The sequence below is a fragment of the Crocodylus siamensis genome, chromosome 3, assembly GCF_052110815.1.
Source record: "Crocodylus siamensis isolate JL-2025a chromosome 3, ASM5211081v1, whole genome shotgun sequence".
In the NCBI taxonomy this organism is placed as follows: domain Eukaryota; kingdom Metazoa; phylum Chordata; order Crocodylia; family Crocodylidae; genus Crocodylus; species Crocodylus siamensis.
Genome location: NC_143397.1, coordinates 225,442,064 through 225,468,365, shown reverse-complemented (window position 1 = coordinate 225,468,365; position 26,302 = coordinate 225,442,064). Strand labels below are relative to the sequence as shown.

The window sequence follows — 26,302 nt, the reverse complement described above, 5'->3', positions numbered from 1 at the left end:
TTCAGTAAAAATTATAGAAAGCAGAGCTGTAAAAGACCTTTTACATCTTTCAGTATATCCCCTTTCTCATGTAAATTTGCTATCCTATAGATTATACCACAGTTGCTTCATTGGACCCACTAGAATCCCAGTCTTTGCTACTTGCCTCACTACTCTTATACTTTACTTCATTAATGCTAAATAATACTACATCCAGTGCAGTTACACATAACTAAAGATCTACGTTCATCTACAGACCACACTTCCCCCTATTTTAAGACAAAAAGCAAAACAATACAAAATGAAACTAATCACCATAATTTCACCCTTGGTCACTTACCATCTAATCACCAATATGTCTTTCACACAAGATTCTGAAGAAAGTACTCTTTTCTCTTCTGATCCCTCTTGGAGGATACAGTTCCCAAAAGCTTGGCTTTTAACTATTTCATGATACTTAGACCATCCTTTTTTGAAACAGTGTATTATTTTTACTACTTGCCTCCACTTACGATTATTCTTTTTTGTTATTATTGGACCTAATTGTACTTTTAAGGTGACTGATCACTGGGTTTCTTAAGTTCCATGAAAGTAAACCATGTTTCCTCCATTATTTAGTTTTAATGTGAATCTTACTATTTCTTTCTCAATAATAACAAAGCTTGCTATTCCCATTACTTTTTTTTTATTATACAATGCCCTGAGGCTCTTTTCTTGGCCTTTCTCTCTTCTCTATATATCTCCTCTACCGCCTCAAAATAATACAGTCCTGTTTCTAGGTAAAACTTTATGGTTATTTCATCTGGAGAAGAGAAGCCTGATGGGGGATTTGATAATAATCTTCAAATAACTGAAGTGTGATTACAGAGAGAATGGAGATGGCCACAGGAAACAGGACTAAGAATAATGGCCTCAAACTGTAGCAGGGAAAATGTAGGTTGGAGATTAGGAGGAACTTTCTGATTAAGACGTAGTCAAGCATTAGAACAGACTACCTGGAGAAACTGTGGAATCTCCATCCTTGGAAGTTTTCAAAAGCAGGTTAGATCAGTGGCACTCAACCTTTTCATCCAGTGTGGGTGGGCCAAGCTCACAACTGGGGGTGAGCTAAGGTCACAATTTAGGAGGCATGGCCCAGCCCCAGCTTGGCTGGGTGGGGGGAAAGGAGGCATGCCCTGGACCTGCAGGGGAAAGGGGATGTAGCCCAGCCTCAAACCAGTTATGCAAGGGAAGGAGTATGGCCCACCCCCAACCTGGCCATTCCCCCTTCCCATACAAGGAAAGGGGGCATGCCCCGCCCCAAGCTGTGGGGCATGTGGCCTGGCCACAACTTGGCCAGGCAGAGGAAAGGGTCATGGCCTGGATGGGGTGGGGGAGGGGAAGTGGGAGTAAGGCAGCCCCAAAGCAGCTGACAAGAGGAAGGGGGGATGGCCCTGGCAAGATCAAACCATGCAAGGGGCATGCCTTGGCTCTGACTCACTGCATGGGGCTTGGGATGGTCCTGCTTTGAGCAGGGGATTGGACTAGAAGACCTCCTGAGATCCCTCTTTCAACCTTAATTTTCTATTATTCTATCATTTTGGCAGTGAGGAGGGGATACCACTGCTCCTCTGCTGCCAAATTTCCTAATACATGGGGAACCCCCATAGGCTGGATTCCTAGGTTCCTCAGGCCAGATTCTAAAAAGGATTAGACACGTATATGAATAATAAATATCCAGTTACACCAGTTAAAAGAAATATATATATAGCAGCATTAAAATTGTACTCCCCTGAAGGGATAGGAAGGGCTGCCCTTCAGAGGGACAGAGTGTGAAGAGACAAAAAGTTTGTCCCAGTAGGGACATCGTTTGCCTTGATGGTAAGTGAAGCTGCTTTGGAGGCAGCCCTCTTTTAAGTGGGAGGAATGATGTAGCCCCCGCAGGGGTTTGAATGAGAGGAACTTTAGCAAAAGCCCAGAAAGAGTCCTAGCCAGAGATTGGCTGAGAGGGCTTGTTTAAAAGGGAAGAGCAGTTTTTCCAGCGGAGGAGAACAACAAGAGGAGAGCGGGTAAAAGACAGGCTGAAGGCCAGGAAAAGGACCTTGCCATGGCCGTTCCTCAGACAGCCCCTATCAGAGTCCTGCAGAGGTGGCAGCTAGCAGCTACACCAGAAAGAAAAACAGTGTATCCTTTCTTCCTCTTGTCCCACTTGCAGCCCTGCCGGAGTAAGCACAAAAGAGGATCTGCCTGTCAGGAGACTCCGAGTCTGAGAAGCCCTCCTACAAGCCCCTGTCTGGAGTGGGTTAGCATAGGACAGGAGGGGGACACAGGACTTGGGAGAGACTGCTTGAGACTACTATGGTTCTCTCTGTAAGTGAGAAGGCACTGGGGAGGGGCACCATCACTGGGTTATGTTGTGTAACATTTTTTGCTTTATTGTATTAGTTATATGTTATCTTGTAAATAATTAAAATAATTTTATAATGGTCTGCAAGGTTGTTTTGATTGTAAGGAAAGGCTCTCTTCTTGGGGACCCTGCAGCAGCTACCCAGGGAGCTGAGCAGGACCACCACCTACTGGGTACTTCAGGATCCCATTATTCAGGTGAGAGCACAGGTGGCATCGTGCCCAGGGTTACATATATTAAAAAGTCAACTTCAATCTTCAGCAAACTACTAAGAGCCACTGCGTTAGGAAAAAAACCCCTTTCTCTACATACTTGTTAAATATTGTATAATTGTCAATGATGGAGGTTTTATATCTTTCTTAGAATAATTTTATACTGAACTTTGCATAGACAGGACAGGACAGTATGGGCCAATGGTCAGGTTCAGTATGACTTTTCCCACTGTCCTATTTATGTTGTTATAACTTGTAGTTCCATAGCAATTAATTGGTTATTTTTCTCACCTCACAGCTGTTATGAGGGAATCTCTTGATGGTAATTTCCAACAAAAGAAAGAAGCAAAATGGAGATATAGCAGGTTACACTGTACTTGCACGTCCTCCACGGCTTAGTTAGAGATGCTCTAAGATAAGACATCACTTCACCTCTCACTTGTGCTAGACTGAAGATCAGACACCTGTTCTATGCACAGACCATGAGTTTATCCACATCAAATCACTAGTATAAAAGATGGTTGATAGAAACCAGTTAATCAATAACATTTATTTTGTCTCCATGTAATATTATCATTTAACTAAGAAAAACTGAACCAAGAGTTTTTGTTAGTTAAATGATAATACTTAGGAAGAGAATATAGAACACTCTCAAAATTATATTATTAGATCTTATAAGATTAATAGAATCATATATTCATAGATTGTTAGGCGCTAGAAGAGCCTGCAGATCATTGGGTCTAGCCCCGCTGCTCTAGGCAGGAAGACAATTGGGGTCAAGAGACCCCAACAAGGTGACTGTCCAGTCTCCTCTTGAAAACCTCCAGGGTAGGTGACTGCACCACCTCTGGAGGGAGTTCGTTCCACAGTTTGGACACCCTGACCATGAAGAAGTTTTTCCTTGTATTAAGCCTGAAGCGGCCTTCCAGGAGTTTATATCCATCGGTCCTGGTCTTCCCCAGGGGTGCCCTAGTGAACAGATATTGACCATGGTCCTGATGCACTCCTCTGATATAGCAGTAAGCCACTACCAAGTCCCCCTCTCAACCTTCGCTTCTTTACGCTAAAGAGGCCCAGGTCCCTCAGCCTTTCCTCATATGGCTTGCCTTGCAAGTCCTTGATCATAGGGGTGGCTCTTTTCTAGACCCTCTCAAGTTTTTCCACATGCTTAGTGAAGTGCGGCACCCAGAACTGGATGCAGTACTCCAACTGCAGTCTCACCAGGGCTGAGTACAATGAGAGTATCACTTCCTTAGTTTTACATGAGGTGCATTGGGCAATGCACGCCAGCATGTTGTTTGCCCTGCTGGCCACTGCATTGCACTAACAGTTCATGTTTATACAGTGGTCATTACCCCAGGTCCCTTTCAGCCATGGTGCAGGTCAGGCTGTCACCTCTGAGCCCGTATGTATGTTGAGGGTTATTTGCCCCCAGACGGAGCACCTTACACTTGGAAGTGTGAAACTTCATCTGGGTCCAGTCTGCCCAATTCTCTAGCATGTCCAGGTCTACCTGTATTAGCAGCCTGTCTTCTGGCGTGGCCAGAATGCCCTGTAACTTGGTGTAATCCGTGAATTTCACCAGCGAGCTTTTATCTCCCACATACAAATTATTGATAAAGATGTTGAAAAGCACTGGTCCTAGCACAGACCCCTGAGAGATACCACTGGCCACTTTAAGCCAAGACAAAACAGATCCATTCGTATTATATACTTACAAGTATATAAGTATAAAATTATATTATTAGATCTTATAATAATAAAAATTATATTATTAGATCATTCTATGAGTTTATATTATTGCATACTCAGAGATCATTTTGAGTGTATGACTTTTCCTGAACTATCTGGTATGGGAAATCATTCTATTTTAAATATTGGAATGTTAACACTTGCAGGGAAGTAATATATCCTATACATTTCTGGATATGACTTATGTAATTAGGAAAGTATTATCGTTTAAAATAAGGTCCATATCACCTAACATCATCATTCCAACACTATCAATTCCATATCAGACTTTTCATCCCAATATGGTTGTCATCCATGTGGGGACGAATGACGTGGTCAGGGGCAACCCTGACCACATTATGAAGGATTTCAAGGCTCTGGGCTTAAGGAGATGAGGCCACAGATGGTATTCTCCTCTCTTCTTCCAGTGAGTAGGCGGAGACTGTGACACAAGGCCTGCATTGGTGAGGTCAACCAGTGTTTACGCAGTTGGTGCCACCAGGCAGGCCTTGGGTTCTTTCATAATGACCCATGCTTTCGGGTGGGGGGCTTGCTGGGGTAGGATGGGCTTCACCTCTATCCTAAAGGCAAGCACATCTTCTCTTCCAGGTTGGCTGATCTCGTACGGTGAGCTTTAAACTAGCATCACCGGGGAAGGGGGCCGCAGGAAGTTGAGGAGACACCACCTGAGCAAGACACGTAACAAATGCTAGGAGTGCCCAGGTAAGAAACAGGGGTCCAAACAGTCTCCCAAATTGGGGGGTGACACATGCAGCTAGTCAGGGCCTTAAATGCCTATATACCAATGCTTGTAGTATGGGGAATAAGCAGGAGGAACTTGCCCTCAGAATAGGCAGTTCAGACCCAGACATAATAGGGTTAACAGAAACTTGGTGGGATTCATCCCACAACTGGGCAGTTAGCATTAGGGGCTATAGGCTTTAAAGGTGTGATAGAGAAGGAAGGAAAGGCGGGGGTGTGGCGCTCTATGTCAAGGAGCAATACATATCCTCTGCCAGCAAAATGGGATCAGAGGAGGGGCAAGCTGAAGTGCTCTGGGTCAAGATACAAGGGGGCTGTGGGGAGAGGGATTTAATGGTGGGGGTCTACTACAGACCCCCCAACCAAGGGAAGGAGCTGGACTGGAAATTTTCAGGCCAACTTGCAGAGGCACTTAAGGCAAGGGATGTAGTTCTCATGGGTGACTTCAATTACCCGGACATCTGCTGGGAGGAACAGTCAGCCAGGTCGGACCATTCCAGGAGGTTCCTGGCTGAGATAAAGGACCTCCACTTAATTCAGGAAGTGCACAGTCCCACCAGAGGAAATGCCCTGTTGGATCTCGTCCTGGCCACAGGCGACAACCTGGTAAGGGTCCTTGACCACCTGGGTGATAGCAATCATCGCTTGCTGGAATTTACCATCCAGCGCAGGGTGTCAAGGGCCAGCAGCAAAGCAGTAGCCCTAGACTTCAAGAGGGCCAACTTCAACTAGTTGAGGAGATTAGTGGGAGAGGCACTGGGGTTCTCAAGAGCTGGGGAACTCAGTGCCCAAGATGAGTGGTCATTCCTTAAGGAGACGATACTCAGGGCCCAAGGGGTGACCATCAAAAAGCAAGGGGGGCAGGAGTGCCCAAAAGCCCCCCTGGCTCACCAAGGGCGTCCGGGAATGCCTGACTGTCAAAAAGGCGGTGTACACCCAGTGGAAGGGAGGTGCTATCTCCAAAGAGGAGTATACCTTCTCTGCTCGGGCCTGTAGGGGGGCTGTCAGGAAAGCTAAGGTGGACATAGAGCTAGGACTTGCATCCAAAATCAAAGATAACAAAAAGTCCTTTGTCAAATATATAGGGAGGATGAAGAAAGCACTGGGAAATGTGGGGCCCCTGTGAGATCCTCTGGGCAAGCTGGTGGTTGCGCCAGAGGAGAAAGCAGACCTCTTTAACCAATTCTTCACCTCTGTTTTCTTGGGCAGGACCGGGACTTCCCCACCATGATGCAAGACGGACTGGAGGGGAACGCCTCCAGACCTCAGGTTGGGGAGGACCAGGTTAGAGAGCTTCTGGAGAGGCTGGAAGTGTTCAAATCAGTGGGTCCAGATGCTCTCCACCCCAGGGTGTTGAGGGAGCTAGCAGGGTTTATTGCAGGGCCCTTGGCACGGCTTTACGAGCGCTCATGGTGCTCGGGCCAGGTGCCAGATGACTGGAAGGTAGCCAATGTGGTCCCCATCTTTAAAAAAGGGAGGAGGGAGGACCTGGGCAACTATAGGCCCATCAGTCTCACCTCAATCCTAGAGAAACTCTTTGAGAAGATCATCAAGGAGCACATCTGCGATGGGCCAGCCTCAGAGATGATGCTCAAGGGCAACCAGCACCGTTTCATTAGGGGCAGATCATGTCAGACCAACCTGATTGCCTTTTATGATCAGGTCACAAAAGCCTTGGATGCAGGTGTTGCCGTGGATGTAGTCTTTCTGGACTTCAGCAAGGCCTTTGACACCGTCTCCTACCCCATCCTCATTAAAAAATTGGGCGACTGTGGCATTGATGCCTACACAGTCAGTTGGATTGCAGATTGGCTGAAGGGTCACACTCAGAGGGTGGTGGTGGATGGGTCATATTTGACCTGGGGAGAAATGGGCAGCGGAGTCCCCCAGGGCTCGGTCCTTGGGCCCTCACTGTTCAATCTCTTTATCAGCAATTTGGACAATGGGGTGAAGAGCACCCTGTTTAAATTTGCTGATGATACCAAAATTTGGGGTGAGGTGAGCACGCTAATAGGGAGGGAAAGACTGCAGGAAGACTTGGATAGGTTACAGGGGTGGGCTAGCAAAAACAGGATGCGCTTCAACTCTGACAAGTACAGGGTGCTGCACTTAGGCAGTAGAAACCAGTAGCACACTTATAAGATGGGAAACTCCCTTCTTAAGAGCACGGAGGCAAAAAGGGTTCTTGCAGTCATTACTGACTCCAAGATGAACATGGGCTAACAATGTGAGGTCACGGCTGGAAGGGCTAACCACACTTTGTCATGCATTCACAGGTGCATCTCTAGCAGGGCCAAGGAGGTGATCCTCCCCCTCTATGCAACACTGGTCAGGCCACAGCTGGAGTACTGTGTCCAGTTCTGTGCGCCCCACTTCAGGAGAGATGTGGACAACATGGGGAGGGTCCAGAGAAGGGCCACCCTCATGATCCAGGGACTACAGGGCAGACCCTACATTGAAAGACTGTGGGACCTAAACCTGTTCAGCCTTCACAAGAGAAGGCTGAGGGGAGACCTGGCACCACCTATAAACTCACTAGGGGGGACCAGAAGGGTTTGGGAGAGACCTTGTTTCCCCTAGCGCCCCCTGGCATAACAAGGAATAATGGCCATAAGTTGTTGGAGAGTAGGTTTAGATTAGACATCCGTAAGAACTACTTCACAGTTAGGGTGGCTAGGATCTGGAACCAACTTCCAAGGGAAGTGGTGCTGGCTTCTACCCTGGGGTCTTTAAGAAGAGGCTTGATGCCTACCTAGCTGGGATCATTTGAGCCCAGTTTTTTCTCGTGCCCAAGCAGGGGGTTGGACTTGAAGATCTATAAGGTCCCTTCCAACCCTACTTCTATGATTCTATGATTCTAATATAAGGGTACATGCAGACTTTTGAGTAAGTTAGGGGGAGGTCAGATTGAGTTTTAAATGACCACCCAATCTAAGAATATAAGGAAAATCAGGATGGGGGAGCTAATGGGAAGCGGGCTTAGGAGAAGCCTCCTTCCCACTACAGATAGTGGGAAAGGGGCTTGGAAGGATTGAGGGGCAAGTGCAGTCTGTGCGGGAGACTGGGTGGGTAAATGGGGTCTGTGGGTGGAGGGGATTGGGAGGATCGCGGAGCCAAGCTGGGTCCTCAGGGAGGTATCAGGCATGCTAGCAGGGTCTACGGGTGGGATGAGGGGATCAAAGGTAAAAAGGATCTGTGGAGGGGTTGGAGGAATTAGAGGACTAGTTGGGTTCATAGGGGGTTTGAGGGATTGGAAGGCAAGTAGAATTTGTGGGGGGGATTGGGGGAGGAAATGGGTTCTGCAGGGGGGATCAGGTAGGCAAGTGGGGTCCATGGGGGGGACTTGGGGAATTGGGCAACCAACTGAGTCCTTGGGGCATTGGTGGGGTCAAGGAGGTTTTGGTGGGAGCAGGGGGGCTAGTGAGGTCCACAGAGAGGCTTGGGAGAATGCAGGGTAGGTTCTCACCTACCCCAGGACCAGGGGCTATTTTTAGCCCTTAGACCCACCCGCATTCCAAGACAAACAAGGTCCCCTAGCTCAAGGCCCCCAATACTGCTCATCCCTCCCCCGACCCTGACTTGCTTCTTCAGCTCCTAGCATCAGTAAATTCTGGTAAAACTGGCACTGGGAGAGGCTTGCAGGAAGGGATATGGCAGGAGAGTGGGGGACTGGCTGGTCTACAGGGGATAGGGGGAAGGGCCACAGAGCTAAGAATAGTTCAGTGCCAGGTGGGTGTAGGAAAAGCACAGCTGTGGAGATGGGGTGAGCAACTAAGCTTTCCCAGCCCTGGGGCTATCCTGGAAACTGTATAGAAGTTCAGTTAGATAGGTCTTTCCAGACCTGATTTACGTGAGACTACCTCTGGGGTACAATTAACTTAGATCAGGCTGGCCATTTTTGGACTAATCTAAACTTCCTGGACTTCTGCACAGTTTGCACTTAGATTCACCTGACTAGGTATCCAAGAGCACAGACAAGAGTGACAATTTTCACTGGATCTGGCCACACAGAAAACAGTTTACAGCTGTGATCAAATACAATTGCACATCTGCAGACAGCTTCAAAAATGGCTGATTGAGTGAAAATCTGACCCCTCATTACATGAGGAGTCAGATGAAAATGTTTCAAAACAGGGCATCTTCTGTTTGCTTGCCTGCCACTGTTCTCAGAATGGGAGTGGGGAAAGGGAACAGAAGAAGTTCAGTCCAGGGGTTTTCAGCCCTAACTGGAGCGTGGGGAGGGTACAATGGAGTTCCACCAAGATGGGTGAGGGGAGGAGGCTAATTCACCCATTCCACCTGCCAGTACTGGCTGGGAAACCTCTGCTTCATTTCCCTCCTCCCATTCTGAAAACTGTGTGGCCTTGCAGGGAGGAGGGGCCATTTTTAGGGGAAACCAGCTGCAGACTGGCAACCAGCAATAAGATTCCCCCCCCACTGGAGCAACAGTGAACTTCTGTTTGGTATGGGTCATCATTGTAACTCAGAATGCTTCCTGCAAAGCTTTCTCAATTACAGTGGGGAGCTGCACTTCTGCCTGCTCCCTCAGGGCAGGGTCTGCACATGGCCAAACTAAGTTAGATCAGGTGGCCATTTTTAATGTGATCTGACTTCCCCCAAAACCTTTATGTAGCCTAAAAGGAGAATTATGAAAACAAACTCATATACATGGGCACGTAGCAGAGAGTAAGGCAGAAGGAACTGAATGTGAACGAGAGAAGAAAGAGGCAGAGGGAAGGAAGGCTTCTTTGAAATTAAGATATATTGAGTTTTCTTTGCAAAATTCTTATTACTCCTCAAGTAGTTTCAGTGCTGTCTTTTGAAGTGAGGAACTACACAATGAGTACATCTACACATGATATAAATGCAAAACAATAAACTCTGGTGCAGTTCACACTGGAGTTTATTGCTCCCAGGCACAGCATTTACGTGTGTACCCAGGACCACAGCACATTGAACCAGGGTGGTGCAGACCTAGTTGGCAGGGGACACAGGGGCCAGCTTGCCAGCCTGAGGCTGCTCCCAACTAGCTCAACATGCTGTGGAGTGGCTGGCTGGGGCATGAGTGTGCTACTGTGTGGGGCTAGCTTGTGCCCCACACAGGTCCGGTCACTGTCTACACGTGTATTATGGCAGAATAAATAACTCCAACAAAGGATGCTACTTGTGTTGAGCAGTACTTTCTACAGTGGAATTAATTAGTCTACCCCAGCCTAATAGAGGCACACATGTAGATGGTGACGTTTTACTTCAGTGCTAATTAGTCAACTCTGCAATAAAGTGTCTTGTGTAGATGCACCTAATGTGACTAATGATGACATTCAGCTACTAAGCAGGAGAATTGTCTGAATAAACTGTAGATAGATTCTGTGCATTCACTGTACTTCTAAACTGCATAGGATCATAGTGGTTCTTATGGAAAAGTGCAATTACAGTTCTAAATCCATCCATGTAAAAAAAACCCCATAGTGCCTTTCAAAAGTAGCCATAGTATAGAAATTTAGAAATTATGTTTCCATGTAACTCCACATAAAAATATATTAGAACCCAAACCTCTTCTACGTGTTATTACAAGGCCATGGATATTATATGGTGGTGCTCTGGCCAGGTGCTCTCTCATGGTGCTCTGGCTAGGTGCAGGATGACTGGAAGAGGGCCAATGTGGTCCCCATCTTCAAAAAAGGGAGGAGGGAGGACCTGGGCAACTATAGGCCCGTTAATCTTACTTCAATCCTGGGGAAGCTCTTTGAGAAGATTATCAAGGAGCACATCTGTGAAGGACCAGCAGCGGGGATGATGCTCAGGGGCAACTAGCACGGTTTCATTAGGGACAGGTCCTGTCAGACCAACCTAATTGTCTTCTATGATCAGGTTGCAAAATCATTGGACGTAGGTGTTGCGGTGGACGTAGTCTTTCTGGACTTCAGAAAGGCCTTTGACACTGTCTCCCACCCCATTCTCATTAAAAAGCTAGGCGACTATGGCATTGATGCGTACACAGTGAGATGGATAGCAAATTGGCTGAGGGGCCGCAATCAGAGAGTGGGGGTGAATGGGTCATATTTGACCTGGAGGGATGTGAACAATGGAGTCCTCCAGGGCTCGGTCCCTGGGCCCGCACTGTTCAATTTCTTTATTAGCAACTTGCACGAGGAGGTGAAAAACACCCCGTTTAAATTTGCGGACACCAAGATTTGGGGTGAGGTGGGCATGCTAGAAGGGAGGGACAGGATACAGTTGGGCCAGGACAGGTTACAGGGGTGGGCAAATGAGAAGAGGATGGGATTCAATACTGACAAGTGTAGGGTGCTGCACTTGGGCAGTAAAAACCAGCAGCATACCTATAGGATGGGGAATTCTTCTGAAAAGCACAGTGGCACAAAGAGATCTTGGAGTCATTATCGATTCCAAGATGAACATGGGCCACCAATGCGAGGACACAGTCAGTAGGGCTAACTGCACCTTGTTGTGCATCCACAGATGCATCACAAGCAGGGCCAAGGAGGTGATCCTACCCCTCCATGTGACACTGGTCAGGCCACAGTTGGAGTACTGTGTCCAGTTCTGGATGCTGCACTTCAGGAGAGAAGTAGACAATATTGAGAGGGTCCAAAGGAGAGCCACTCGCGTGATCCAGGGACAGCAGAGCAGACCCTACGAGGAGAGGCTACAGGACCTTAACCTGTTCAGCCTTGACAAGAGAAGGCTGAGAGGGGACCTGGTGGCCATCTATAAACTTACTAGAGGGGACCAGTGGGGAATGGGAGAGACCTTGTTCCCCTGAGCGCCTCCCGGAGTAACAAGGAATAACGGGCATAAGTTGTCAGACAGTAGGTTCAGATTAAACATCAGAAGGCACTACTTCACAGTCAGGGAGGCTTGGATCTGGAACCAACTGCCAAGGGAAGTGGTGCTGGCTTCTACCTTGGGGGTCTTTAAGAGAAGGTTTGACGATTACCTAGCTGGGGTCATTTGAGCCCAGTTTTCTTTCCTGCCCAGGGCAGGGGGTCAGACTAGAAGATCTGCAAGGTCCCTTCGAACCCTATATCCATGAATCCATGAATCTATATGCTATGCTATGCAGCAAATAAACTGGATTAAATTTTCTACATGTAACAATGTAGTTTTCTTGTTGTTTCACTTAATTCTAATTCTTTTTACTACTCACAAGGCATTTATTTCTCTCACAATATGTATTTTTCACCATTAGGAATCACATTACTAGAAAACAAGTTACTAAATTAACCAAAATTAACTATAGAGCTAATAATACTGCCTAAAATTGGTGGTTTCTTTGCTTTCACATTCCAAACACCTTATTTTTGTCAGTCTTCATTAACATATATGTCTACAACAAAATTATTTTCCTCTGCAAGCTTTCATTTGTCAGAGGTCTGTTTTTCTCATAGTCTTACCCTAGAACTCCGAACTTAATGAAGTCTTACAGAAGACACTAAATATTTTTTCCTATAATGGAATTTAAAAGAATGAAAATATTTTAAATTTAAATAATACATGGTATGTGACTACCCAGTTTCCAGTAACAGGAAATTTTAGACAATAAATGTATAACCTACTACCATGAAAACAACTATTTTTTGGCAAATTGTTACAATTAAGTTGGAGTCTTGTTTACTGATATGGTGGGTAAACATATCTTTCGAGTAGCTAAACTTCACTAGACAAATTAAAAATTCTGATGTCTGCGTCTTCTTCAGAAGGCCAATATAACTTTAAATATCAATTGGAGTAGCTGATGCAACTGCTAGCTCTTCAGTATGAAAGTCAGGCATAAGTTTTAGTACTTTTTATACTGAGTTATAATTCTAGAATCTTTCTGTTACTTCCTTTTTATCTTTTATTATCTTGACTCTTATATCTATTCCACCAGAAATTTTTATAGCCAATTTTTCACTTTTTGAAGTCAATGAACACTGCCTTTCATCAGTTAACTCCTATTTCTTAAACACAAGTTATTATTATGTTTTTGTTAGTTGTAGCATTATTTAGATTTATGTTCCATGTTATAAAACTTTACATATTTTTGCATCTCTTTCAATGATTTAGAAGAAACATGTAATAACCTCTTAGTAAAATAATAAAATTCCTATACAAGATTCACAGCTTGGTTTATGGCTATTTAGAAGAGTAGCAATGTGTTGGATTATCGTATCTTTATGCTTTTCAAAAAAAAAAATCTCCCTTGCCTTGGTATGATAATCTTGCTCCAGCCTGGAGTCTGATCCTGCTACCTGTTTGTACTTGCTCATTTTCATTTGGCGATTTCTCTCTTCTGCATCCATTCCACCTGTCAAGTAAACAGAATAAGTAAATAAAATAAACACACCTGTTTTTCAGTCCTGAGATTAAAACATAGTGTATGAAATTTCTAATGGAAGAGATACAATCTTATTTTAATTATTGTGTATGTACTTCTGTATACATTAAACTCTCTTCAAAATTATAATTTTGTGGAAAAAATGAGAGAAAAGCCATAACTGCAGGAAATTAGTAGTATATTTTATTATTCTAACACTATTTTAATAAATATTTTATTATCTACACAATGCAAATTAAAATAATTCTCATATGAAGAAAGAATGTAAATGGAGTAGAATGTTTTCACCAGGTTATTACTGTTACCAAAAAAAGGAAAAAATAAAAACTTTTCTTTAAAAAAAATCAATACTAATGTGAAGGCAAACGGATACAGCCTTTTATGGTGATATTCAGTTTATATCAACTAATAGGACTGAAGCTGCTATCAGTAAATAAGATTGACTAGATATACTCTAATTGGCTGTAATGTTTTTCATTTACCACAATTTTATAATAAATACATTTTAATATACATTTTGAAGAATTGCACAGTGGTTTTACTGTATCACTCTGCAGTGACATTTAGTTTCAAGAATGATTTCATGATTTACCTTCCTGGATCAAAAGAGACCAAACACATGATTAGTCTCTGTAAAACAGGTCCTAGTTTTATCCCCCAGGAAGCATCCCTCTTCAGTCAATCTGCACTGCAACATCACACTCTACTTTAATGAAATAATAACAAAAGAAAGTACCAAAGTAGATGGAGAGGTGCAAGTGAAAATGAGAAGTTAATGGTCTCAGAATAATATTGTGAGCAAATATCTGACCAAAAAGGGGCTATCACCAAAGAAAAAATATGCTCACATTGTTTAGCCAGAAGGCCTGATCCTCCTCCCATTTAGTTTAGTATAAATCAATTTAGTTTCATATAAATCCATTGATATCAATAGACCACCAATGTAAATGAATAGAGGGGACTAATGAATGCCAAGTTTCTATCTGAAGCAACATAATCAACAATATTCATTTTTCATAAGGTTTTGTGGCTAATAGTTGTGTTGATTAACCTTTCTAGGATACTACATTTTTTTTTGAAGAACACAAAAGATTTTCAATGAAATTTTTTAATTTGTAAATTGAACCTGCTATTTACTTAGTGCTATTGAAAATCTGGCCATTATTTCTGGAATTAGAAGCTTAATTTTACATACCCTATAATTAATATCTTATTTAAATCCTAAGCATCGGTTCTATGGGTGAATTAACTGTAAAATAAAGCCTTGTGCGTGGCCTCTGTATGGGGCTTAGGATATCCTTGAGAGTCAGTTCTGGTGATAGCACTACTTACTACAAAAGATGTATGTTAATTATTAATAGGGATCCGGGTTTTCCATTTCCCATAAGAAATGAAGAAAAATGTGGATATCCCCCTTTACCCAAGAAAAACATGGAATTCTTGTTTTAAAGGAAAAACACACAGATTTTGCACATTTGCAAAGAGCTCTCTGTAAGCTGGCAGAGTTCCAGCCTGCAAGGGGAATGGAAGGAGGGTGGTTAGGCAGCAGGCACCACATAAATGTATATGCACATGGCCATCAGACAACCTGGCCAGCAGCTCCCCCAGGTAAGTATGGTAGTGGGGCGGGGGGATTGAGGCCCCCATAGAGCGGAAAGGAGGGAGTCGGCCACAGCTAGTTTCATAGTATCTAGGGTTAGAAGGGACCCGAGCAGATCATATAGTCCGACCCCCTACCTGGGCAGAAAAGAGTACCGGGGTCAAACGACCCCAGCAAGATGTTCATCTAACCTCCTCTTAAAACCCCCCAGGGTAGGAGCCTGCACCACTTCTCTTGGAAGTTGGTTCCAGATCCTAGCTGCCCTGACTGTGAAGTAGCGCTTCTTGATATCTAACCTAAACCTACCCTCTGCCAGCTTCTGACCGTTATTCCTGGTCACTCCTGGCAGTGCTCAGGGGAACAGGGACTCCCCCAATGCCTGCTGATCCCCCCCAACTAGTTTATAACAGGCCACAAGATCCCCCTCAGCCTTCTCTTGTGGAGGCTGAACAGGTTCAGGTCCCGTAGCCTCTCCTCATAGGGCCTGCCCTGCTGTCCCCGATCATGCAAGTGGCCGTCCTCTGGACCCTCCCCATGTTGTCCACATCCCTCTTGAAGTGAGGCGCCCAGAACTGGACACAATACTCCAACTGTGGCCTGACCAGTGCCGCATAGAGGGGGAGGATCACCTCTTTGGACCTGCTCAAGATGCATCTGTGGATGCATGACAAGGTGCGGTTGGCCTTCCTAACTGCCTCCCCACACTGCCGGCCCATGTTCATCTTGGAGTCAATGATGACTCCAAGATCCTTTTCCACCTCCATGCTGACAACAGGGGAGTCCCCTAACCTGTAGGTATGGTGCCGGTTGTTCCTCCCCAGGTGCATCACCTTGCACTTGTCTGTGTTGAAACCCATCCTATTCTTGACCACCCACCCTTGTAACCTGCTGCCCAGCTGGGTAATGCATGGGGCTTGGGGCCTGAGGCTGGAATGTATGGTGGGGAGCGGGACAGGGCCCGGGACAGGGCCATGAGCTCATCCAGAGGGTAGGAGGGGTGGGGCCAGCTTCCTGCCACTGCGCATTCTCCCTGGGGGGCATGGGGGACCTGAGCCCTGCAGACCTGTGTGCAGGGCAGGGTGGGCCAGCCATTGTGGGCTCGGGCTCCCTGCCCTGCTGTCCTCCCCAAGGGCCTCTGCAACCCAGCAGGCAGGACCCAGGGCAGCAGGGCAGAGCAGGGCCAGGCTGGGAAGCTCACTGATGCTTTGAGTTCCACACTGCAGGGGACATGTCGTCAGGGTGGCACAGAGCTCACAGTGGCAATGAGCTTTGCTACCCAGCCCTGCTTTGCCATGCTGGGTCCCACCTGCTGGGCTGAAGAGGCCCTGGAGGAGGCAAGACAGAGACCCCAGGCCTGCAGTGGGCAGCCCACCCCCCCCACAGATCTGGGGGGAATGGGTCCTCCCCACCCCCCCCAGGAATGCATGCAGTGATGGGAAGCCAGCCCCTCCTCACCCAAGCCCACAGCATGCAGCCTGCACCCATCCACATTATGGGCTCTGCTCTAGCTATGCTGCCTGCAGGGGAGGGGGAGCTGGGCTCCATGCTCCACTTCACTGCAGCAGCTGCCATCTCCCATGGGTGGCAGCTGGGGCTTGGGCACTGCTGTGTGGGGAGGAGGCTGCAAACCCAGGTCCCTGGCCCTGTAGCCCTGGACACTAGGGGCCCTCTCCAGTGGCGCTGGGGGGTCGGGGGGGCAGGGGCCTGTGGATAGGGGGCAAGGGGCACCAGAAGGGCTTGGGGGTGTGTGGGTGGGGAGTGAGGGGCACCAGCAGCTCCAGGGGGTTGTGGGGGGGAGTGAGAGGCACTAGGAGGGCTGGGGAGCTATTGTGGGGAATGATAGATGCCAGCAGAGCCAGGGGACTATGGTGTGGGAATGATGGGCACCAGCAGGGCTGGGAGGGTTGACTTGGGAGTGAGGGGCCTAGACTTAAATTCTGCAAGTGAAGGGGGCAGGCAGAGCTCTGATTTACCATGATAAAAACCCCAAAATCAAATACCAAAATGTATAGGTATTTAGAATTTATTTTATTACAGTTACTGAGGCACTGGTAGGCTTCCAAAATGCTTTAAAATTTAAATATATCTATAAAACGTTCTGTTCAATTGATATCTATATACATATATAGTGGCATTTCATTTTAATCATGGACTTTGAGGTTTTTACCTGATAATTTGCATTTTTATCAGAGAATTTGAGATTTTTTTTATCAGAGAAAACCAGGATCTCAGAGTATAAAACCTGTCTCTTTCAGCTAGAAAATATGAAGATGGAGGTAATAGGTGTAGAGTAGGGGTAGGCAACGTTTTTTGGCTACAGTGCTGGAAAAAAACCACAATGTCTACCTTGGAAGGTGCCAGAGTGCCGACATGCCGGAGCCCAGAGCAGCTGTTAGCAGCCTCCCGGCTGCAGTTGGCTCACGGACCCTGGTCTGCTTGCAGCAGGGCTTGCAGCCCCCAGCCATCTGCTGGGAGCAGCCCAGGTTCCGTGGCTAGCAGCAGCTGCTTAGAGCCTCAGCTGGCGGTGGTGTGCCAAGCAAACTGACCTCACATGGCATGCTCGGCATGTGTGCCTGGGGTTGCTGACCCCTGGTACAGAGTAAAGACGAAAACTTTATGTACTATCAGCAGCACACCTTCCTGACCTCTGCTTTCCTTTAAATTACCTCAAAACAAGTCTGATTGTATAGGTTTAGGAATAGGTTAGATAAGGGATGTATGGGATGAATTATCCTGCCTCCAGCACAGGATGACCCCCTGAGGTCCCTTCCAGCCCTCCTTTTCTATGAATCTATGAATTCACCAGAAATCCTAACCCTGGGGAATTCAATGTCAATGGGAAAAATTAATTACCCATAAAATGGAGTTTTAAGAAAAAAGCAGCAGGTGAAAAAGCCTGTAAGATAAATCAAATGTATCACACCCATTTTAAATAAAACATTTTATATATCTGAGGCAATAGTTGGCAGATACCAACGGGTCACAATTATTCTTTTGTAACTTTCAATTAAATTTAAAGTTCTTTGATAGTGATTAATTTTCTCTGTTCAATAATAATGCTATTTCTTTATTTGAAATAGTAGATGCAAGTGCTTTGATAAAAAGGTTGAAATGTGGCTGAATTGCTTGGTAACCTTTGAAAGGCAAAGTACCTATTCACTGCTCTTTTATGATCTGTGGAGCAATACAGATAAATATAACCTCACAGACAATTTAAAGTGAATTGTAATATTTTTTCTTTTTTCAGTAGCATAAATATTATAGCAGTTTCCTTAAACGGAAATGAAAATAATATTAGTACTCCTGGTTAAAAAGAACAACAACCCATATTTCCATTAAAATTAGGATATTTTACAGATTTTCTGCCATTTTTAATTTTAAAAAATGGATTTTCATCAAAAAGAAAGGGACAAATGATGAATTTGATCCCTGTAAGCTTGTACTATGAAATAATTAACCCTAGTCAAATTTGAAAAAGTCCATAATTTGGACATTGTGTTATGAAAAATTGAGAAAACTGCAAGAAGTGGAAATATATTAGAAAAAATCTTCACATATTTTCAAGAATATATATTTTTACCTACAATCTTGTAAAAAGTAAAAGCAGATGTTTTGTTGCAGTTCTAATTTTTCCTATCTTTCCAATACTGTCAGAATGTAATATTATCTGATAAGGAACACAGCATTTGTGCTGAGGATAATATATCTAATGAAGGATGTTGTTGCCTACAAAAACTCATGCCTCTCTGAACCAGGCAGTCCAACGTGCCACCCTGCTCTACCTTCTACATATCTGACTTCAAACTAATATGCTTTACATGGTTAAGCAGGAGTTAATATTATTCCTGAATTACTTGGATAAGCAAGATTATCAATATAAATACACATAAAAAGATTTTGTTTCAATTACTATTAATGTTTAAATCAATTTAGGCACAGTTGTTTTACTATGTGGTATACTCTTGGTTTGTTGTAGAAAGATCTATGCAGACCTAGATTTTTAATAAATTCTATCCCCCTCCTCCTCTCTTGAATTACTGAATTTTGAATTGTTTTACAGTTGTTGGTTGTAGCCATGTTGGTCTAAGGACATGAGTAGACAAGGTTTTTTGGGTAGATGTGATATCTCTTTATTAGACCAACTAAATAGTTAGAAAAATTGTTTTTTGCAAACTTTTGGGCACACACCCTTCTTCAGGCAGAGGGAGAGTTTGCTAGTGTAATGTGTGCTCTCCTGGCTAGAATAGAAGCCAATATGCAAAATGCAGGTCTGTAAAAATGCAAATGCATGGCAATGAGGATCAGAGGGAATGGCAAACAATAGATATGGGGCAGGTAGCTGGCGTGGGGAGGGTAAAAGGGGAATGTTGAACTGGTGATAGAGTATAGCTGGTAAAATGCAGACAGGTTACCTGGGGTTATCAGATAGCAGGCAGGTCATAATGTGCCATAAATCCAATGTCTATATTGAGTCCATGATTTTATGTATCCAGTAGATTTATGAAGTGAAGTTCATAGGCTTGTTTACAAAAGTGTTTTGTAAATTCCCTTTGAGGATTAGAATTTAGAGATTGGCGAGAGAATGGTTGTTTTGTGAGAAATGTGCCGCCACAGGTAATTGGGTAGTTTTATGTTTGATAGATTTCTGGAGTGCATTAATTCTGGTATGCAGTTGTTGTTTGTTTTCTCCTACATATTTTCCATCAGGGCATTTAGTGCAATGGATGGGATATATTACATTTCTGGAGGTGCAGGTATAAGGTCCAGGAATAGTGATGGTTCTGTTGTGGGGTGTAATTATTGTGAGGGTAGTGGAGATATATTGGCAGTTTTACATTTCTCATCCTGACATGGTCTGGATCCATTTCTACCTCCAGCCCTCCACCACCTACTTGTCTCACACTTACTGTTCCCCATTCCCCCTGATCCTCACTGCCATGCATTTGCATTTTCACAGACCTGCATTTTGCATATTGGCTTTTATTCTACGCAGGAGAGCACACATTACACCAGCAAACTCTCCCTCTGCCTGAAGAAGGGTGTTTGTGCCCAAAAGCTTGCAAAGAACAATTTTTCCAACTAATTAGTTAGTCTAATAAAAGATATCACATCTATCCAAAGAACCCTGTCTGAATTTTTAATTGCATCCTCCAAGACCTTAAAATCTTATTTATAAGTAAAATAGAATTCTACAATTCCTACTTACGCTCACCCATATTTTTGAACCTGAGCTAATGCAAACCAATCAGTGAGAATTGACAGCCATTTTGATATATGTCCTGCAGGAGGGAAATGTGAGATGGCTGAGTCCCTATATGTCAAAAATAAAGACAGCTCATTGTATTTCATAAGAAGAAATATTTTCAAAATTTGAGTACAAAACTTAGAAAAAACTCAAAAAATAAATTAGATAAAAATAGTTTTGAAAAGATGGTTATAAGATGACATTAAAACACAATCTGAGAATTCCATTAAACTGTTTTACATTTTATGTAATATTAAAACATCTTAAGTTAATTCAGTTGTATGAAAAAAGAGGGAATCCTGGGGGCAATGGAAAGCTCATAATGCAGCAGCTCAGCTGTGGTTCTGCAGTGCGTGGAACTGACATGCAGAAAGATTGTTCAAGGTTACTGGGTGCCATAAGTTATCATCAGTTGCATCCCCCTGTATTTGGGCAATCAAGTAGGAAACAGCATTCTTAGTGTCCAATAACTGTTGGAGTTTACAGGTACAAAAAGACTTATATAGGCAGAACACCACCCATTGACCACTACTTCTAAACACAGCTTGCACAAATATGCAAGAATTGTTTAATGTAAACCCTGATATCACTCTATGGCAATTGGGTGAAATGGAATATATGAAGGTATACCCAAGCTATCTTAGCTACCAAGAACAGTGTAACTGCAGCAGCATGAACTTCAACCTGGGTGGGATAAGCCTGCTTGAAGCCTTGGTATTTACATGGATTGCTAAACTGTAGCAAAGTCTGTTATTATTAGTAGTCAAGATGTGACCTATCTGTGCTTGCTATGTAACAGTCAGCTCAACTGTGTGCATACAAGTAGCACGCCTATAGACACCTTTTTTTTTACCTTGACAGATGTGATTACATTTCCTGATAGATTTCTTGTGCATCAGTTTTCAGAATTTTACTCTAACATATAAATATATATACATCATATCCAAGCTTTGCCTGTGTTAAAAGCTGTTTTGCTACACAAAACCTGCTGAAAGTTCATTTACTTAACTACTTGAAGTTAACTTGGGCACAGGAGACTTTTTGGATAGTGAAGAACCACTGTAACTGGCTTGTTCTTATCCGCTCCCAATCCTGACAGTGTCCCCATGAAAAGGTGATGTGGCTGGAGTGCCACCACTAAAATTGACTAGCATCAGAATGTAGTACTGTGCCTCACCATAGTTCACAGGAGTGCTTAGCTCTAACTTGTACTGGGCTAGACTGGTTCACACTGGGCACCAGAATCACTGCTGCAATACAATTAAAAATGTAGCCAATCATTTCCTAGTTTATATTTACATTATTCTTGAATTCACGATGCAACCATTTTAATAGGTTACTCAACTTTTTTTATTATTACTTAGGGAAAATTAAATATTTTGTCTTTTTTAAGAGGGTTTAATTAGTGATGAATTTTATTCTAAGTGTGACTCTTCACACAGTCAGATATATGGAAGAAGGTAAGTCATTCAAATTGGAGTGGAAATGTGTGACTTTGGCTACTGAAGTCAAACTAAGGTTATTTTCTTCATAAAACCCAAAACGGTTTTGCAGCATCTGTTTTCTAATATGAGTACCACATTCCTCAAAATGCACTGATATTTTATACTGACTAAAGGACTCAGACACATTGCGTAATACCATAGCTCAACACAAATGGCATAAAGACCAAGATATTTTGAATAAGCTGCCCTACCTGCATCCTCATTCTCTGGATCTGCTTTCTTTTCTTCTACAAATGAATGAAAGCAACATGTAAACCAAAAAAAAAGGGGGGTGGGGAAATGAAAAAAATGTAATATAAATCATACATTAAAAAAGAAAAATGAATTAAAATCCACCAAATGCCTTTAAATTCTTTTACATTTTTACGTCAACCAACCAAATTAAATACTCTACTCAGAGGCATATCCCCTGCATATTACTGTGTACATTTTTGCACCCTTATTACAGGCTTATTGCAAGGAACCGGTGAGTACTTGCACACTTTGAGCCTCCTTAATAAAATCTATAGAAAAGGTAGCAAGACAGGTGTCAGATGCAGTTAGCCTGTCATTCTTTTGAATAGGTTGACATGTAAGGGAAAGCCAAACATTTGATTGTGCTATATTCTTTATGCAAAATATATACAGTCAAGTGAGTCAAAAAAGAAATTTAAATGTTTTAGGTATAATTTGGTAACTACATTAAACCTTTCTTTGCATAATCGAGTCTTGCAACTCCCTACTGTTCAGCAAGTTTAATAATAGTGATTTATAACTTGCCCTAGAGCTGGAGTACAATGAAAAATAAAAGATACTGGAAGCACTATATAGCCTTTAGTTTGTGCAGATAATTCCTACTGACTCATGTCAACATAGATTATGAATGCAGATCAAGGGCTCTATATGGCCTTAGGGAATCTTGTCACAAGAAAAAGAAAATGCAGTGCATCCCTATCAAATAATTTGACAGCACACACATTAGACTCTGAAAGCCAGGCGTGATAATTCATATGCAAGCATTTTAAATCAACATGAAATTTTAATTAGAAATACATTTATTCCTCAGCATTCCCTCTCTCTCTCTGTAAGCCAAAATCATATTAATTTTGATAAATGTAAAACCAGTGAAATGTGGAACAAAAAACCTTACAAGTGACAAAACTAAACTACAGTATGCTAGTTAAATTAAATATCTTTTTTCAAGAATTACTGCTTATTAGAGCATTTTCTATATGCTTGTTTTTATAATTTACAGTGTACAGGCTGCCTCTCTAGCAAAACGATAATACACAAAAAATAAACTTGAGGTGATAAACAAATTTTAGTTGATTACAACAGAAAAGGCTAAGTTTCATTTAAGATACAGCTAAAGAGAGGCATGGGATACAGGGGCATCAGAGAAAAACAGATTCCTGAAATGCAGGAAGAACACTAGTCTTGACAGATGGGGTGGGACTTTTGGGGACTGAGTTCTTCAAGTCAGTGTGGAGTGCATATGGCAAGCCACATTCTATTGCCCATGTACTAATTTAAGCAAGTCAGTGGATATCGACCTAGCCATATGTTGACATGGAAGGGTTGTTGAGAAAATTGTGCCAAGATCTTTGGGCAGCCTGTCCTACAACACTTATGGTAGTGGGCATTGCTATTGTAATAGTCAGAAAATATTTAGCTATTTTTTGTGCTTTCAAGAATGTTAACGTTTTCAGTTATGTCATATTAGATTTCATGAATTGTTTCATATAAGTCCACGGCAAAATTATTGCTTCCTCCTAACTGAATAGGTTGACAAACCTTCCATAGGGATACAGGGAACCCTTTGTTCAATACAAAATCTGTGAGGGGAAGAAACATTTATTATAATATCCTTGATTTCTGGCAAAGAATACTTTAAAATGTTCTAAATTGCTTTCACATAAATATTACAAAGAATTTTCCGTTCTATCTGAAATGGCATCTAATCTAATTCTGCTGTTATTTGTGAGAATACTTTTTTATTAATATGTTTCAGATGCTTTTGAAGGCCATGTTTTTTCAACTACCTAGATCATAGGACTTTTGAATAACGGAGCTTTGCATGGGGGATACAATTATTAAAAAGATGAGCACCTGAACCAGATTAATTTGGTCTACTCTTGCTCACTTTTCTAATAAATTTGTAAAAAACCTCTCTGTGTGAAGTAACAGAACACAGTACCACAGTGTAGGTTGGTGTTAAAATTTTGTTGGTTTGTTATACCTTAAAACTTTAGTTTAAATTATCTGATACTAATTCTAAATAACTTGAAAAAATACACTGTTTAGATTTTTAAAGAAGTAGTAAACAGCATTGGGGTTCATTGGCCAGTTAGGAAAATGGACAAAATAGAAAGGGAGAGGAAAAGATGGAGGGAGGGAGGGAGACAGATCTTGGGAAACAAAAGTGAGGGATAAGTTTATATGCTTTTAAGAGTGTTACTGCCCAACAAAAATTTGAAAATAACAGAAATGACAATGTCTTATCATTAAAAGTTTCCAGAATACTGGATCATCCTCTCATAAATAAAAATCAGTCAGCTGCAGAATCTCTGACAGCCTGGTCAAGATTTTCAAGTGATCAGTGGTTTTGGGTGCTTCATGCTAAAGGAGACTGAAACTCAAAGACTAGGAACAGACATTACACAAAACCAGTTTAACTGATCAGAAACTGGTTTAAACCTGTAACAGAACAGACATTTAGTGCACATAAACCAGTTGAAAATGGCTGAAACCAGCTTGAGATAAACCTGACTGAATGTAGGATCAGACTTAACTGATTTGGGTCAAACTAGTTTATGCAATGTCTGTCCCAGACCCCTTCCTCGTTTAACTTAAACCAGAGTCCCTCAGCATCCCAGATGCAACAGGTCAGCTGGTAATGTCCCTCTGTTCCTTCCTTGAAAAAAGCTGTTTAAGAAGTGCTTGAACTAATGAGAGAGGCTTTTGTTCTGCTGATGGACTGATAAATACTATCAACTCCCTGTGTAGCTCCCTGCTGTGTAACTCCCTTCTGGCTTCCTTGCTGGTCTGCAGCAAAGTGTGTGGGGGGAACCTCTCCCTAATCAGATCATCCTGCCAGGGCCTGGCCATACCCCATCCCACTCCCCCAGCTCAGTACTATGGAAGGGAAGGGAGGGATGCTTTGGTGTCCCCTGGCTTCTAGCCTGAGCCACTGCAAGCATGTACCTGCATTCCTTAAGTCCAGAGGGGATGTCTGTATGGTTACAAACCAGTTCAGCCTAGCCAGGTTAGACTAACCTGCAAATATTGAATCAATTCAGGCTCAGGCTTTTTCAATGTCTATCCCTAGCCATAAGGTCCTAAACAGTCTGGGCCCTCTGTACCTAAGGAATCTCCTTTTCCCTCATGTCCCATCACAATCCCTATGGTTAGCTGAGAGCAACAACCTACAAAAACAACCAATACACCAAGTCCTTTTGGCAAAAACACATGGTAGGTTGTTTGCTCTTACTCCTCAGCTCTGGACCTCCTTCCCTATTGAGGCTGGCTAAAGTCTGAGCCTGGACATCTTTTAGTAACTGCACTACAAGAGTTTCCTATTTTGCAGGCATGTACCCAACAAAACTAGGATAAGGTGTCTTTTTTCTGGGTGGGGGGAGAGGGTCTCTGCTGTATCTTCATGTTTTAGTTCCCTTTTAAGTTGTGCTAGTGCACTTGTTACACTTGTTTTTAAGTTATTCTGTTGTCTTTATTGTAAGAATAACTCATAATATGTTCTGAGCCTTTGTTGGGAAGGGTGGCATATAAATTAAATAAATTCTTCTTCTCTTTATTATCATGTATGAAAAAGAACAGTTTTATCAAGTTTGTTTCCATGTTGAAGAGGCTAACTTTGATGTTTAATTGTGTTATTGTTTCTCAATATTCTTTGTGGCCATTAGTTACTCAAATTACAGCTATTTTATAAAAAACTAATATCAGAAAATTGCATTTGTTGATATTTTTGTAGTTTTGGTTTTCTATGAATGGGGAGAGCTAAATTACAGCAATTAGTCTAACTGGCTAAGGAAATAATGAATAAGCTGGTTAAAATGTCAAAGTTGCACTTAGCAGCAATTACGAATTAATGCCTGAAATATTTGATTGTTTTCCTTTTAAGCTTGTTTTTATTTTAATCTATTAATTAAACTAACTTGGGAATATCAGATCATTTTCTAATAGCAAATAAACTAGCTGGCATATTTGCCCTGATGCTCTGATACAGGCTATTTTAAGGGGATTCAATGAGAGCATACTGTCCTTATTACTAAGGAATCAAAAAAATAGAGACACTGATATATCAAGCTTGTCATTTAGCACTGGTTTCATTCCTAAAACAGTGTTTGATATCTTATAGCACATGAAAATCTTTTATCATATCATTTAACATACATCTTTGATAAAATATATATAATAACGACATATTATATGTCGGTATGTTGTTTTTGATTGTCACTGCAGTTTCATCACTTATGAATGCAGCCAAAGGATAAAGTAAGGGAGTGGATTGTAGATGGTTCTTTTTCTATATCACACTCTTTTAACCT

The 26,302-nt window shown here is 42.9% G+C and overlaps 1 protein-coding gene across 3 annotated transcripts in view; it reads right to left on the bottom strand.

Annotated features, from left to right (window-relative positions):
- RIMS2 (regulating synaptic membrane exocytosis 2) overlaps positions 1 to 26,302 on the bottom strand; it is an 899,878-nt gene that overhangs the window by 160,150 nt on the left and 713,426 nt on the right. For all 3 annotated transcript variants that reach the window (XM_090040478.1, XM_090040481.1, XM_090040479.1), the window contains one exon: positions 13,278 to 13,378. In XM_090040478.1, the coding sequence (XP_089896604.1) occupies positions 13,278 to 13,378 (101 nt within the window). The remainder of the gene's footprint in view (positions 1 to 13,277; positions 13,379 to 26,302) is intronic.